The sequence below is a fragment of the Pseudonaja textilis genome, chromosome 1 (genome assembly GCF_049901715.1).
Source record: "Pseudonaja textilis isolate UNSWEBS1 chromosome 1, rPseTex1.2, whole genome shotgun sequence".
In the NCBI taxonomy this organism is placed as follows: Eukaryota; Metazoa; Chordata; class Lepidosauria; order Squamata; family Elapidae; genus Pseudonaja; species Pseudonaja textilis.
This window is the reverse complement of record NC_141990.1, coordinates 296,791,223-296,808,061: the sequence shown is the minus strand read 5'-3', so window position 1 is coordinate 296,808,061 and position 16,839 is coordinate 296,791,223. Positions and strand designations below refer to the sequence as shown.

The window sequence follows — 16,839 nt, the reverse complement described above, 5'->3', positions numbered from 1 at the left end:
TTGACCAATGGGGAAACCCATAATAGAAAAAGTAGGCGTTGGCTTTAGCCAATGATTTGTAAGAAGAATGGCGGGGGAGAAGGGGGGAAATGAGTTACTTTCGTTTTCCCGCCAATCAAAATTTATTATCCCGCCTCCCCGCTAGATATTTTCGCCTGCTTCTTTTTCCTCTCCTTACACGCCCAGTCCTGCAATAGGCGAGCGTGGCTAGGGAGCGGCTTACTGGATTGGTCAGCTGTCTTACGGAGAGGACTGGAAACCAATGGCCGCGACGCAATTCGTGGGCTGGAAGGGGAGGGCGGAGCAAAAGGCGAATGAGGGCAAACACAGGGTGTCCGACGGCGAGGGAGTTTGTGTGTGTCTATGCGTGTGCTCCGCGCTTGCGCGCGGAGGTGCTGTGGTTGGTTTAGCGGTCGCCCCTGTCGCTCCCCTTCCCCCCTCCACAACCCGGGCAGAGCCGTCAGGTGAGAGGATTTTTGAGTCCCTTGTCGTCGGTAGAAGGTAACGGGGAGGCCTGTTCTGTCACACCCTCAACTCGTGCAGATTATTTTACAGTGGGCCTTGACTTGGCCCGATTCTTCCTCGTCCCTGAGTACTGGGGGGGCCCCCTCTCATTCCGAAGGATCGCCACCTGTGTGCGTTGGACTGGACAGGACGATCCAGACTCGTGATCTCTGCCCGCCTTTCCTCTTCCCTCTCCATACGATCACGCCCACATGGTTCCGTGTTGATTAACCTGGAAGAAGAACCGACGCCTCTCCTTGGTTGTAATCACTGCTCACATTTACCTCATAGTTGCTTTCCCTGAAAGGGCAGGAACCGTTGCTCTTTATGTAGTTAGTATATATGAGATCTTTAGAAAAGCCCAAGAAAACGTATATAGAATTGCAACTTTGTGCAGCCCAAGTTAATCAGTTGCAGTTAAGTTGGAAATGAGCCTCGTCCCTTGCCGTTTGGGACTTTTTCTTCCGATAAAGGTGTCCAGATCAGTAGAGAAATTTTTCCTGCTTCTCCTCAGGGCCCTCACTTTAAAATGTAAAGTTTAAATTGTTAAAAGCATCCGTTTGTTTTCGTTTGTATTCGCCTGTAACCTTCCTTATCCATCCACCTGTTAAATTCTGCATTTCAAAACCGTCTTTCATAAATAAAAGTCTCAATTTACTTGTATCTATCTTGTTATTGATCTTTATAGTTGTATTTCATATTTATGACTTCCAAATATTCCATAATACTCTTAGGTCATCATAATATCCTCACATTTGCCTGTCTGTTCTGCCTTTTAATTTCTTCTTTTGTCAGTGACATGCCAATTTTAAGTCTCCTTTTTTACCTACCAGTTCTTTAGTTCTTTAGTCTGTCTTTTTAGTTAATTCACTTTTTCTTTACTAGAACTTCCATCCTCATTTTCTCAAACATCCTTCCTTGATCTTGATGTGAATGCTTTTCTTTTCACTTAACCTTACATTAGTAGTATTTAGTTTCTTTTTGTTCTGTTTCTATAATACAGTTACACATCTGGATCAGCTATTCTAATATATCCCATTCTTCATCCAAATGTATACTATGGGTTAGCAGTCTTCTACAGAAGTTTTGGACTTCAGCTCCCATTAACCTCAAATGTAGTTTAAAATATTTGGAAAATATTCTAATACTTGCAGTGTGTGATTGAGGTTCATCATAACTTTTCTACTTATCCATTTTGTAGGCTTGTTCACATGATAGTAATGTTTGGATTATTATGTGGTATAGCTTTTATTTTCCTGTGTGGCTTTATATGTCTTACTGTTTCTGAGGAAGAAAGATTGTCCTTAATATAATATTAATTTTTTGATAATTGTGGTAGAAGTGAGTATTTTTAATAAATGGGTTCTCAAATTTTTATGTACAGCATTTATATACAACAGGGAATTACTGTTTTTAAATCAATTTGATGGACACTTTGCAAAACCTCTTAATGGAACATTACTAACAGTAAGAGAAAAATAGTAAAAATACCAAAAATAATGCATTGCACTTTCTTGAAAAGCATCACTGACATTTTTAAATGAGTGGATTATTTAGTTCATCCCTGTATGTTTTAGTAAGCCTATTTCTTGTTCTTTATGCAATTATGGCATTAAATTTTGCTATTCAATGCTTATGGAAAATAAATAGATTAAGGTTTAAATTTTAAGGATTTTTTTTTGGATAATTTAGAACATTTTCTGGATGAAACCAAAATCATAGGAAGTTATATCAAGATATATAAACTGTCCTCTCCTGTTTCATATAAAAAATTAAGCTGTGAAGTTGATTTTGGAAAATTATTGCAAATTTATTATTCTTGGTTTTTTTTTAACTTATACATTTGGTCAGACTATATTTTTATTGATATAAAGTGATTCACTCAAATCTCTTCATTGTGATGTTTTTATTTATTAAATTTAAATGCTACCCATCTCGCTAGCGAATGACTATGGGCAACTGATGATGATGATGTTTTGTCATAGACAGCCAGATGTTTAGATTGCATTTGGCATTTTATCCTACTGAGTCCTTCCAAAGGACTTGGGATAGGCAGAAGTTGTTTGATGCTGTTAATGGTATCATCATAGGTTGTAAGCTATTTTTATTAAAGCTGCTTTTTACAATTGACTGATGATTTGCCACTGATATTGGTGTTAAAGTTGTTTTGGGATTGCACTCCAGGCCACCTATTACTATTGGTACTATATTTACTTTCTTTTAACACTGCGGCTATACGTTTATTTACAGGTCTTTGTATTTTGTTATGTTCTCATTTCTTTCTCTTCTATTCGGCTTTCTCTAGTTACTGTCAGTTCCACTATCCAAACTTTTTTGTCTTTCTTATCAACAATTGTCAAGTCCGCGGTATTATGTGGCACCTACTTGTCTGTTTAAATTCTAAATCCCTAGAGCATTTTAGCTTCTTCATTTTCTGTTATTTTGCCTACTTTGTGGTCCCACCAATTCTTGTTTGTAGACAAGTGATACTTTTATTGCAGATTCTCCAGTGCACTGTTATTGTTTTTATTCTAAATTTATTGTGGCCGCTCACTCCCATAAACTATGAAACTAATCCTGTCCTATTTTTATCTAATCAACTGGGAGGGGGAGGGATCAAACAAGCAGTTAGTGGTCTTTACACATATTCTGTCTGTCTTCTCAAGTTCTTCATGATGCAAATAATCTATTTTTACATCATAAAAGATTACTATTCTTACCTTCCTGTGACTTATCTTTAATGCTTGAGTCCAATTCAAGGCAATTTTAATTGACACTATCTGCAGAGAATAAAAATTTCTCACAGTGAAGCTCTAATTATTCTAGTTCCCCTTCTCTAACATCTAATGAATAAAGATATAATAAATGCCATCTATTCTGCACAGGTGTAGTGAAAGCCAAGAAGTGAATTCTTTTTGCAGTATATATTGTACAGTGTACAATAGAATTCTTTATTGGCCAAGTGTGATTGGACACACAAGGAATTTGTCTTGGTGCAAATGCTTTCAGTGTACATAAAAGAAAAGATATTTGTCAAGAGTCAAGAATAATCAGCTGCCACACTTAGTAATACTCATAGGCTTATGATTGCCCCATTCTATGTTCAATTTTATAGACAGTGAATTTTATAGACAGTTTATAGACAGTGAAATAAGCTTAACATACTTTTATATTATACTTTTAACTCTTCTATTATTTCACAGACATTTTCAAGTTAAGAGGGGATTCAGCTGAGTAACAAACAAATCTGCCGCACTCTGTTGTGATAGAATTAAGAATGTCAATAGAATTAAGATACTTTTCATTGTACAAATATATTGCTGCTTATGAAAGGAAATTTTGAAGGGACAACTTCACCCATGTATCAGTTACATCAGCCTGAATACTAATTTTGGATCTTGCAAAATATAGTGACAGCTTTTCCCGCTTAAGTTCCTGCCCTTCTTTGCAATAATAGCTAAGCAATAAATTATAAAATACACTTTAAATCTCTTCTAGATTGAGGGACTATTAGCTAAAAGAAATAAAGCTGAATCTATGTGTTCTAGGCCAGCATACTTATAATTATTAGTTTCTGAGAACAAACAAAATGGCTTCCAACATGTTGTGTTTTCCATTTTTCCACTAATTGACTGCAGCTGAATTATCAGCATAAATGTATTTCTAGTCTAACAGGAAAACACTTGCCTTCTCAAAAAGGGAACAATTTTGAAACTCTCTTTTAGTTGAAGGAAAACGTTTTTTTTCATAGCTTACTTGGTTACCCAACTCCTTTTTTCAAATTTCAGTAGTCTTTCCCAACATGATGTCCCCAGATGGGTTGGGCATTATTTTCCAGAATTAACAGTGGCTATGTTTATTGGAATTATGGAAGTTGTAATCCAACACATCTGGAGAATATCAGGTGAAGGAAAGTTGCTTTACAGCATTATTTTACATATTTCACTTTATGTTTCCTAATTGTGATCTCAGAATTTCAGTCAGTAGTTTTTTGGAGGGGTTATTGTTATCCAGTTTTGGTGGTATATTGCTTTGTGATTATCAAATATCCTTTGAAGAAAATTTTCTGCAGTGAAACTTTTTCATTTCTTTGAATTAGGTCTCAACTATGGGGAAAAACATTTTAAAATCTAAGGTTATATTCTTATTCAAATTGTTTACCTATATATCAATTTTAGACTCTGAAAAGCTAGGAAAGGAAATATTGGAAAGGATTGGGGAAATAATTGTGAAAGATTTAGAATAATTAGATGCATACAAATACCAATTTATTTTTATTTTTGTCTTCCCTTTCCATTTGTTTGTTATGAGATGGTCTAATTTTAAGTGTAGGAAAGACATAGAAAAATCTTCAGTGTTATTATTCAGTTTATTTGACATCATAACATTCTTACATAAATTTATCTTATAAAAAACCCATATTTTAATGTATGATTTTCTGGTAACTTTATGAAAGACTATTAATCTTTCTAAATGAAGTGATACTGAACAAAATATGTCAGTCATATGGCATAATAATTCACACTACTTATATCGATACTAGAAACAGAATTAATAATTCCATGTAGTAGAGGACAGGTGATATATTGTAAGATGATAAGTCATGGTCTCCTTATTGTAATTTTTCATGCTTGGTTTCCTCTGTTCAGTGAGATTCAGATAATTGAAGTTGTTAATGTTCATGAACATCTAGTATATAGAATTGTTTTTTTCTTATAAAAACACTATTTTACAAACAATAGTACATAATTTTGAGCCTACAGAGTTAGGAAGTATTCAGATTCTTCGAGATAGTAGATAAAAGGAAGAAGTAGAGCTATTTACTCAATAAAATTTCAGTAAGAATCAGTCTCTTTGTGTGCAGATGTGTGTTGAATGCAAATAATGATTAAACCTTGTGATATCATATAGGCCAAGAACCATGGGCTGGAGCAGAAATTATCTAGTGACAATTGTGAAGCATTTCTTCCAAAAAGAACAAAATCATAACAGAAAGAAATTATGGCTGATTTTTTGAAGCCATTAAAGAGTTTCAAAAGAACCGGTCTATTATATGAGGAATTGTTCAACTCCCTTATTTTCCCTCTGTGTATCAATACTATGTCTGAATTCTGATTGTAATGAGACTATATTTAGTCCTTAGACAATACCACGGGCTTCTTTGAGACTACCCAAGAGTATTACATGCCTTGCTCTTCCTCTTGGTATGATCTTGATTAATTGACTATGTCTGGGGAAGGTAACTATGGTGCTGAATTGCCTCCTTTTGTATTTGACCTACATGAAAGTGGACTGGTGGAGTCCAAACTCTTTGGAAATAGTTTTGTAACCTTTTCCATCCTGGTGAGCATCCACAACATTTTTCAGAGGTCATCTCCTTTGTTCAAGCCATGACACACTTCTAATATGAATTTGTTGTAAAGATCAACACATGTATGTGGAAGCCATGGTGGTGCAGTGTTCAGAATACAATATAGCAGGCTAACTCTGCCGACAGCTTGGAATTTGATCCTGACCAGTTCAAGGTTCACTCAGCCTTCCATCCTTCCAAGGCCAGTAAAATGAGGATCCAGATTGTTTCAGACATTTGTAAACCATTCAGAGAGTGTTATAAAACACTATAAAGAGGTATATAAGTCTAAGTGCTATCGAACTTTGACAATGTACCTTTGTAGTTTTTGAGATACTATATTTTGAATACTTTCATATTGAAGAAGTTGAATATACATGTTAAACATTCATTTTTGTTTGCTTGATTTTTTAAAAAATTTTCTTTAATACTATCAGTTCTTAAATACATGAGAATCCAGTTGCATTTGGTGGACCTTCTTTGTTTCAAACAGGGCTGTGCAAAGCATTAAAATGGAAGCACATTTTCTTGAAGCATTAAAGCAACTACATCCTTTGCTTAGCCTTTATCATTTTTGCATGTATGTACAGGTAATCCTCATTTAATGACTGGCAATTCTGTTGCTAAGTGATGTAGTTGTTAAGTGAAATATTACTTGACCAGACCAGACTTACGGCATAATTTCCTTTGCCATTGTTAAGCAAATCACCCATGGTTATTAAGTGTGACATATGTGCGATTTGTGACTTATTGCCAGCTTCTCATTGACTGCTTGTTGGAAGCTGTCTGTAAAACTCTCAAATGGCTATCAAATGATCATAAGTAAACCATGATAAAGGAAGGGAGGAGTAAAAGGGATTCAGTTGGATTTTACTGTCACCTTTGTGCTTGGGTTTGATAGGAATACTGTGACAGTTGTAAGTTAGAGGACCAGTCATAAGTTTGAAATTTGCTGAATATGGCAGTCGTTAACTGGAGATTACCAGTTCATGTATAATTGGTTTTCTGGTAGTTTCTATGGAAATTATTTATTATACACACATGCAGAGATGGGCAATCCTCACAGCAGCTTTAAATCATATAACTGCTTTACTGTTTTGAGGAGGTGTACTTTGAAAATCACCTCTTTTGAATGCCCTGCACAATCCTAGAGAGAGAAAAAATCCTATTTTTCATTAAGATTGGTAAGTTCCTGTCAACAATTTTATTGCTGCCACTTTTACGTACTTTTACTGCTATTTTGCTGTAACTTCGCAGTAAGTTTTTCCAAATTCATTTAAATCAAATATATAATTTTTAAAAGTATATTAACCTTTCTTCATTTCCATTTTCTTCTCCCCTTTAATTTGATAAATATATATTGAAAAAGGAACCTTACATATTGATTAAAGAATGATGCTTTACTGTTATTCTCTTAAAGCTAGAAGATGGGGAAAAAAAGCCGAGTGAAAACACAGAAGTCAGGTACTGGAACTACAACAGCTGTTTCTCCAAAGGAGATATTGAATCTGATTAGTGAATTGTTACAGAGTAAGTATATCCTAATTTTTGGCAGGGTAAGGAGATAATGTCAGAAGAAATGTTAAAGAAGAAAAAACGTTCAGTATTCAAACATGGAACCAATGCTTATTTAGAATATATTTGTATTTTTGTTGTTTAGAATATTTTTTTTTTTTTTGATCAATTGCATGTAAGCCTTCTGCTTTCCAGGTTCTGATATTTTATTCTGAAATATTGAGGGAGATTTTTAGGATTTTTTAGATTTATACTTCTGGTATTTGGAATGACTAGAATTTATGTATAGAATTTAACATATGTATAATAATTTCCTGATGAATATACACATTTGTAGACATACAAACTTATGTTTTTGCGTATGCTTGCAGAATGTAGCAGCCCGACTCCTGGTCCTGGAAAAGAGTGGGAGGAATATCAGCAGATCAGAGCTCTTGTTGAGAGAATTCGTAAAAAGCAGAAAGGTATGTGAATAAAGCAGTAAGACATAGCATTGAAATACTACATTAAATACCAAGGTATTTAATTGTCTTCTGTTGCTCTAAAAATAACAGCTTAAGTACATTAGTTTTGAAATGTATTGTTCATGTTGTATCTATGTTATATCTTTTCATTGTTCTCAGTTGCCACTGTTGCATTTGTGAAATAGGTGGCCATATAAATAGATTTAAATAAATAAATTCCAAGCAAAATCAGAGCCCTTGACTTTCTATGATTGGTGTGGGTTTTTGCCTACATTTCAAAATGTAGTTACATGCTAGGTAACATCTTCTGTGCTAGGAAGCTTGATCTCTGTTTATATACATAGCTTGCCCTATCAGAATTGATAGGAGTATTGTTTTCTCTGTGGCTGTTACTTGATTAGGCTATTGTTTATTGTGTATCCTTAATTTCATCACACATAGGCAGCCTTAACCTTTAACTGGGAAACTGTAAGCATCCTAGACCAGGGCTATTAAACTCCCGGCTGGCAGGCCGGATGCGTCATGTGCTGGCCACACACCCAGGTTAGTGAAGGGGAAAATGTTCTAATATGTCACGTGACGCTGCCGTGACAACATGAGTTTGACACCTCTGTCCTAGACCAAATTACATCCACATACCCTATTGCAGTGGTGACAAACCTATGGCATGCGTGCCAGAGGTGGCACGCAGAGCCCTCTCTGTGGGCACGCAGATCAGATTTTGAATAATAAACCTTGTTTTGACTGCCTCTGTCTGTGCATACATTACAGAAGTTGTCCTGTCTGATTTGTTTATTAATTCTATGACTGAATTATTGAAGAAATCACACTATCATGGCCCCAAATTAGCAGGGTGCAAAGTTGTGATACTTCTGTATGTAGATGATGCAATTCTTAACTGTTGCTGTCCAATAAGAATTAGGAAGGCAATGAATTCTATAATCCAATACCATACACAGAACAGGTTGGCAATTGCAAAAATCTAAAGTCATGATCATTATTCCAAAGACCAAAATGCAAACACATTTATGTGTTGGAATGGTTTTCCATCCCAAGGAAACTTGGCGGGGGGTCTGTGGGGATTATGTCTCCCATTGATAACAGGTTCTACAATAGTTACCAAGCATTTTTTAAAAAAAATCAGAGGCAGATTAGTACTAGCAGTGTTAAAACTTTTCCATGCTGCAATGGCCCAAATACTGTAAGGAACCCATACCTCTGTTTTGGGAAGAATGCTCATGTGACACCAGTTTCATCGTAAGTCATGAAAGTCACATGGCCCAAAAGGCCAGTTCTCTGCAAAAGTTGTAAATCATGTCAAGTGACCATGGAATGCTGCAACTGCTTATAAAGGGAAACTGATTGCTAAGTGCCTGAAATGCAGCCAATCATGTGACCACAAGTGTGGGGGATGGCACATTGGAATTCTGGAACCAAATTGTTAATATATTTTGGGAGGAGTCCATGATAACTTCAGATGGTTGCTAAGTGACCAGTCATTAAGCAAGGAATACCTGTACCTAATGTTGAGGTTAATGCATTGAGGCTAATGTTAAACCACTAGCTAAAGCTTCAATTCTTCTCTCAAGTTTATGTCCACTAACAATGGGAATGATTTTGATCAAATTGGAGTAATATCATACACAAAAACAAATAATATAAGGGTATTGGCATTTCTATGATTCTTGGAGTTTGTTTGTATCAAACATGCACTTCTGCAAAGAGGAAATTATATTGAATTCTATCTACATTTGCCACCTCAGTGTCACTCATGTCGGGGGCACCCGTTCTGAGTTACATTTTTGGCTGCGATGGCCTCCTGCAGTGCTCAGCCAGGGAAAACGGAGCTCAGGAGCACCACGCGTGGCCCTCCCGAGCTCTTTTTTCGCTAGAGGAGCACTGGAGGAGGCTGTCACAGCCAAAAATGTATCCTGGGAGGGGTGCCCCCAACAGCAGTGATGTTGAGGTGACCACGTCCACCCTGACCACACACATAAACTCCCGAGGTCAAGCACAATCCTAATGCAGCCCTCAATGAAATTGAGTTTGACACCCCTGAACTAGGCGGAGAATGGGTGCTGTGGAGTGTGAAACGGGAAAGAGGAAAGTGTTGGAGGTGAAAGCGATTTACAGGAACAACTTGCAATCTTCTCCACTGGCTTCTCCATTGACTTTACTTTTGGGAAGCCAGATGGAAGATTACAAATGGTGATTGTGTGACTGGGATACTGCAATCACTGTAAGTATGAGCTGGTTGCTAAGTGCCTACATTGCTCTCACATGATCATGGGGTTGCTGAGGCGGCTGGGACTTTGAAGACTGGTTATAAGTACTGTACATTCAGCACTGTTGTAACTTTGGACAGTTGCTAAATGAGTCATGATTACAACTGGTTACTTTATGATCATTTGGAATTATGGCCCATAAAGCACTTCCAGCTGTCATAAAGTGTGCTGCTGCTTCCCTGCAGTGACAATCCAACCATTGATGCCAATACCGCAGCTCAGAAGTACATGTAGTTTACTTGCACTCAGGATGCACTCTGACTTAGTTACATTTTTCACATAATAGCAGTGATAAATGAATAATGTACATTGGCTTACTAATATCAATTTGTTGTGTATTTTTATCTCCTATTAAATGTGAACACAGGTTTGTCTATTATATTTGAGGGGAAAAGAGAAGATTATTTCTCTGAATTAATAAAATGGGCCGGAGAGAATGGTGCATCCACAGATGGTTTTGAAGTGGCTAATTTTGCAGAAGAGGGTTTTGGATTAAAAGCCACACGAGAGATAAAAGTGAGTAAAAGATTACTTCGTTTTTATCTTTTTCTACTTACTCATTTCTAAATATTTAATGCTGCTTCGATCAAAATAATCTGAATGGCTTACAAAAGTAATATACCATATAGGTAACCACAGAGAAAAATGTGTGATTCCATTCATATTCATAATTGAATTGAATATACATATATTGATTTGAGAGAGAGAGAGAGAGAGAGAGAAAGAGATTTTCGTCTTGTCAGAGATGTCATGCTCCAAAATGCAATTAAAGCCTCATCTATAATGTCTATAATTTTTTTTAAAAAAATTCAAGTTCATTATTCTATCGAATAGAATACAGATAACTGAGTATAGAGCTATTTATTCCATTAAAACTAGAAATAGTTAATACTGTGATCATTTAGATAAATTAAACCTTTAAATATGAGTTTATATCAGTATTAAATATGATTTTTAAATTTAATAAATTTCAACCATAATTCTTTCACTGTTGTGACTAGTTTTTTAAAGTTGTCCATCCACTTTATCATGCAATTTATTTGTTCCTCTTCCATATCATATGTGAATATTTTATATATACTGCCTTAACAAATTGTACTTATTTTGTATAAGTATTTCAAATTCTGTTATATTTCTTAATGTTCCTCCCTCATACTTAATATCAGAACTTATACTTAAAATAGTTAAAATAGGTAGCGCTTGGCTTACAAGCATCTGTTCAGCAACTGTTTGCTTCGACAGCACTGAACTAACAGACTTATGATCCACGCCTGAAATTATGACTGTTGTAGGACTCCTCCAGTCATGTGATAAAAATTCAGGAGCTTGGCAGCCTACGTGCATTTACAAGTGCAGGGCTATTGCATCTCCCACCCATCCCCCATTTGTGCATTTTTGGCCTCCTGGCCCAGCTGACTTTCACCATCCATCCTCTTGCTCCTGCTGTTCATGAGACATGCCCAACCTGGCCAGCAGGCTGTAAGGGGCTGGCTCCATCTGAAAAACAAAAAAGCATAAAGCACTTAAATGGATTGGAGAGTGCCAAAACACTTCTTTGTGCCATGCTTCTAAATCATATGTAGCTGGCTTTACACTGTGAAAAAAGGAGAAAAGCAGAAAGCTGCTTTTTCCATTCTGCACAGCAGAACCTTCCCCCCCCCAGCACTTTTTTGCAAAGTTAAACCAATAATTGTTTTATTGTATTATAAAATGCAAATAATATATTATAGAATACAGATAATAGCTGAGAATAATGGTATTTATGCAACAGAAACTGGAAATCATTAACATGATATTAGAAAAATTATATTAGTGTTAAATATAATTTCTTTTTTTAATTTTTATTGGTTTTTAAAAACAAACAAAACACAAAAACATCAAGCCATCTTCCATATGTATAAATATAATTATGTTAAATATAATTATGTTAAATACATATGTTAAATATAATTTCTAAAAATGTTAACATAAGATTGCTTAAATTGTACAATTAATGCCAAGTACAACATTTATGAACAATTGCAAAATATATTGAATTGTTTTATAATGTGATTTCATTTCAAATTTAATTTTCAAAATTCTCTGGATAGTTCTATATGTCTTTCCAATTTTGATACATTTCTTGATTTATTACCTATCAAATATACTGTAGATGGTTCATTGAGTGGGTTATCTGTCAGCCAGATTCTTCATACAAGATACTATTTTTTTCCTTGCGTTAAATATCTTTAAATTATTTTTGTTTTAGGGACATTGTTTTATATCCAGAGAATTCTCAAAAGTTGTGAATTGTTTTCATCAAGTTTTTTATAGCCCTTTGTAATTCTGTAGTAGTTAATACTTTTTTGGCTGCATAACATTTAAGTTTATTCCTCTCCACAGGTTTTAAGACATGGCATTTGTTTATCATCTCAAACTTTTTCTGCCAATATTTCCAGAACGATGATGAATAGTTAGGAAGAAAGCTAAATAGTCCTTGACTTACGATTATTATTGGGAGCAGAATTTTAGTTGCTAAACAGTGTGATTGTTAAGCAGGTCATCAATCTCATTAAGTAAATTTGGAAAATCACAAACCACAATCATGTGACCACAGGACCATGCAAACATTATAAATGCAAATCAGTTGCCAAGAGCCCAAATTGGGATTATGTGATCATTTGGATGGTGTAAAATAACTTCATGAACACTTTCCTCAGTGCTGTCATAACTTCAAACCATTGTTAAGCAAATGGTCATGTCAAGGACTACTTGTATTCTTCTCTTGTTCCTTTAAGATGAACTACTGCAAAACTAACTACTCAAAGTTATCACAGACATTTTCTTTTTTTTAAAGAATTTTTATTTTTAAAAACAAACATACACATACAAAACATAAAACCATTTTCCGTTTTATATACATACAGTGTGTCAGTTGGTTACAAATCTTTTGTGCTATTCTTTTGTAGTCATTTACTTACAATTTATATCAATTTTCACATTGTCAAACTAACATATGCTTGTATATTTATCAGTTATTAATCATCCACGACTAAACTATTCCATCATTTTATACAAGATGTTCCAAGTTTTATCTTAAAATTTATGTTATACTTTCAACCAACGGTTATATACCATACATACTCGAGTATAAGCCGAGTTTTTCAGCACATTTTTTCTGATGAAAAAGCCCCCCTCAGCTTATACTCGAGTGACAGATTCCCCTCTGAAAAAAAAATGGGGGCCGGCCAAGAGAGACCCCGCGCCGCGTGCCAAGAAATCACACACACAGCACCAACACATACACACCCTTCCTTTTCCAGCCGGTGGTGTGGAGCTTCAGAGCTGGGCAGTCGCTTCCCTGCTTCCATGTTTCCTTTGCAACTTGTAAGCATGGGGGTAATCGGAAGCAGAAAAGTTCTTGCATGGTTCCAAGGCGTCTCCTCTCCTGTTCCTTACCTCCTCTGTCCCCTCTCCCCCAATTCCTACCTCCCCCCACCTCCGACTCAATAAGCAGCGCTGTTAGTTTGGACTACCGGTAGCAGGTTGCTGGCTGGCTGCTCTTTGCTTGCGCTGCTCTTTGCAAAAACAAAATCCTGGAGCCCTCCGTGGTTTTTGCATTTGCAAGATGCAAAACGGCGGCGGCGGATCGCGCATGCTGGAAAGGGCTTGACTGTATTCCAGAGAGAGAGAGAGATATCATAAGAATGGCTCTTGCTTTTTTCGCCAGCCCCGGGCGCTGGGGGGCTTGCAAGGAGAGTGACTCCTGCCTCCCGCTGTCGTCGTCGTCATCTTTTGGGTTAGTGAATCAATTAAACCTTTCATGATAGTGAGATCATTTCCCAAATTTCCCTTAAATCAGGGAAGAAATCAGAAACAAACCTTTGGACTGAGAATAAGCCTGTTCCTATGATGCCATTTTTGTTCACTGCAGTGTGAAAAGCACTGATAAACATGTTTGTGGTGTGTGAACTTAATCAAGGATGCTAATTTGCTATATATGCTTTTAAACCCTCTCTGTTGGTAATAACATGAATTGGCAACAAGGCAATACAAAGATTCGTAAGTCAGTCTTTCCTGCCTTCTTTTTCTTCTTCTTGTTCCCTATTTACTGGTCTCTTTCAAAGAGGAAATTGTGAACATCAAACTTACTCTCAACTGTCCTAGTAAAAGTTTTAATTAGATAATAATTCCCTCCCGTGGCATTTTTTAATGCCAAGAGTGAATGAAGTTAACTTGCAATTAAGTATTTATGCCATGTTGATTCATGCCATCATGACACTAATGAAAGCAACATGCCTTTTTAGTTATATTTCATAGAAGTCTACTATTACTTCAGTGCTGTTACCATTATCACTGGGGCTGCTAAAACCTGAAGAAATTTAAAAAGTTGAAATGTGAAGTTTGCAACTTTTAGTTCTTAACTAAAACCTGGATTGAGCCTTATCCTGGTTTATTTTCTGACTTGGATCATGACGTCTAGGTGAAACTTTTTTTCTCACTCTGTACACTTGGTCTGTTTCCTGCTTCATAGCCCACCACCTGATTGATGAAAAGTACCATTATCAACAGAGAGAAAAGTATCTCAGACCCTTTAGTCTTCTCCAATATATTGGAATACTGGAAGTCTAATATCCCAGATACTAAAGCCCATTGGAATGTGATTGTTTGTCAGGACTTCCGAGCCAAAATCCAAGCAGAGAAAGTTTGCCATGAGCACCATCCCTCAAATTCATTTCTTCTTTAGTTAACATGCTATTACAAAAAGGATTATCATGCACTTTAGCAATTATCATGCACTTTAGCAAGAGTTAATGGGTAGAATCTCATGTTTGTGATATGAGTTTACCAGTAACTGCTGGTAAACTATTGCAATTTAGCAGTAGCTGCTGCATTTCCCACCGTAGGCTTATACTTGAGTCAATAAGTTTTCCCAGTTTTTTGTGGTAAAATTAGGTGTCTTGGCTTATATTCAGGTCAACTTATACTCGAGTATATACGATATATCTATATTATGTCATATCTATTAAATTTCTATCACAAAATTATCTAGTCTATTACATTACCATGTCTTTTTGTCCAACCATTGATAAAACAAATCCCATATCATATAAAATTGTTTATCTTCTTGTCCTCTAATTTCAAATGTCAATTTACTCATTTCAGCACAGTCCATAATTTTCTTAATAACTTCCTCCTGCATAGGTATTTTATCATTTTTCCAATTCTTAGCAAATACAATCCTAGCCACCGTTAGTACATTTACAATCAAATATTTCAACTCTTTGTTGTATATTTCTGGTATAATTCCCAATAAAAAGATCTCTGGTTTAAAGTCTATATATTATTTTATCATTTTTTCCAACCATGTGTGGATTTTAGTCCAATATTTCTTTGCGTCCGAGCATGTCCATCACATTTGGTAATATGAACCAGGTATCTGATGACCCTTCCAACATTTATCTGATTTATTCTTAAACATTCTCACAAGTCTCATCAGGTATAGATGCCACCTGTAAAACATCTTATACAAATTTTCTTTATATGCAGTTGACATTGTCATTTTATAATTTTGAGACCACAATTTTTGCCATTTTTCTAAATCAATCCCATATCCAAAAATTTTCCCCCAAAGCAATCACCATTTCTTTAACTTGTTCCTCCTCCAATTTAAATTCTAATAAGTGTCCATAAAGTTTTTTAATTACCTTTTCATCAGTACCCATCAAAATCTTATCTAGGCCAGTCAACTATCATAAATACCTTCTGCTTTAATATCTTTGTCAAATCTAGATTGTATTTGCAAATATGAAAAGCAATTCATTTTTACACCTTATTCTTCCAATGCTTGCCTAGATTTAAGTTCATTCAATATCTCACCATATCTGTTTGTTCCTTTTTATATATTATTGGATAAGAAAAAGCTTCAATGGTAGATATCCATAGTGGAATTTTTAAATAATATTGTCTTTTTATCTTTTCCCAATTCAAAACCAATGCCTCTCAAATATAATGTCTTCTGAAATACCCCTGTGTTTTAGTTCCCTTGTACCAAAGGAAGGCATGCCATCCCAAGAGCAAGTCATGCCCTTCGAAGGTCAATAGTCTATTGTTCCTTAATGTTATCCATTCCTTTACCCACATCAAATTTGTTGCTTGGTAATACAACTCCCAGTTAGGCAAGGCAAACCCTCCTCTTATTCTTGCATCTTGTAACAATTTTAATTTCTTGCTTTTTTGCCCTGCCAAATATATTTCAAAACAATTCTATTTAAATCTTCAAAAAACTCCTTCCCTAGTCAAATTGGAATTGTCTGGAATAAATATAAAATTCTAGGCAATACGTTCATCTTAACTGTAGATTAATCTTAATTCTCCTAATCAGTGATAATTGTAAGCTTCCCCATTTTGTCAAATCTGTCGCAATCTGCTGTTTGAGTTTAAAATAATTATCCTCCTTCAGTTTACTACATCTTGATGTAATGCCTATCCTGTCAAGCATCCAGAAAGTATCCATGATATCAATCACTCCGAGACGTTATCTCTCCAATTGATTTATTAGGAACAGATCTGGCATGTTCAAAGGCAATTTCCCAAGTGAAAGCTTTTTTGCGTGTTACACAGAATCCATCTTTTCTCCTCCCACTTCTACATTTCATAAATCACGAGAACCAATTAACTGCAACTGGAAATTCTTAATACGACACACAGAATAACCTTGGACTTTTCAACTCCTTTAACT

The 16,839-nt window shown here is 35.6% G+C and overlaps 1 protein-coding gene across 1 annotated transcript in view; it reads left to right on the top strand.

Annotated features, from left to right (window-relative positions):
- Positions 1–176: 176 nt before the first annotated feature.
- The window catches only part of SETD3 (SET domain containing 3, actin N3(tau)-histidine methyltransferase), a 72,458-nt gene continuing 55,795 nt past the window's right edge, over positions 177–16,839 (top strand). The window contains exons 1-4 of the mRNA XM_026716976.2: positions 177–464; positions 7,275–7,384; positions 7,741–7,833; positions 10,486–10,634. Coding sequence (XP_026572761.1) covers positions 7,282–7,384; positions 7,741–7,833; positions 10,486–10,634 — 345 coding nt within the window. The 5' untranslated portion in view covers positions 177–464; positions 7,275–7,281. The remainder of the gene's footprint in view (positions 465–7,274; positions 7,385–7,740; positions 7,834–10,485; positions 10,635–16,839) is intronic.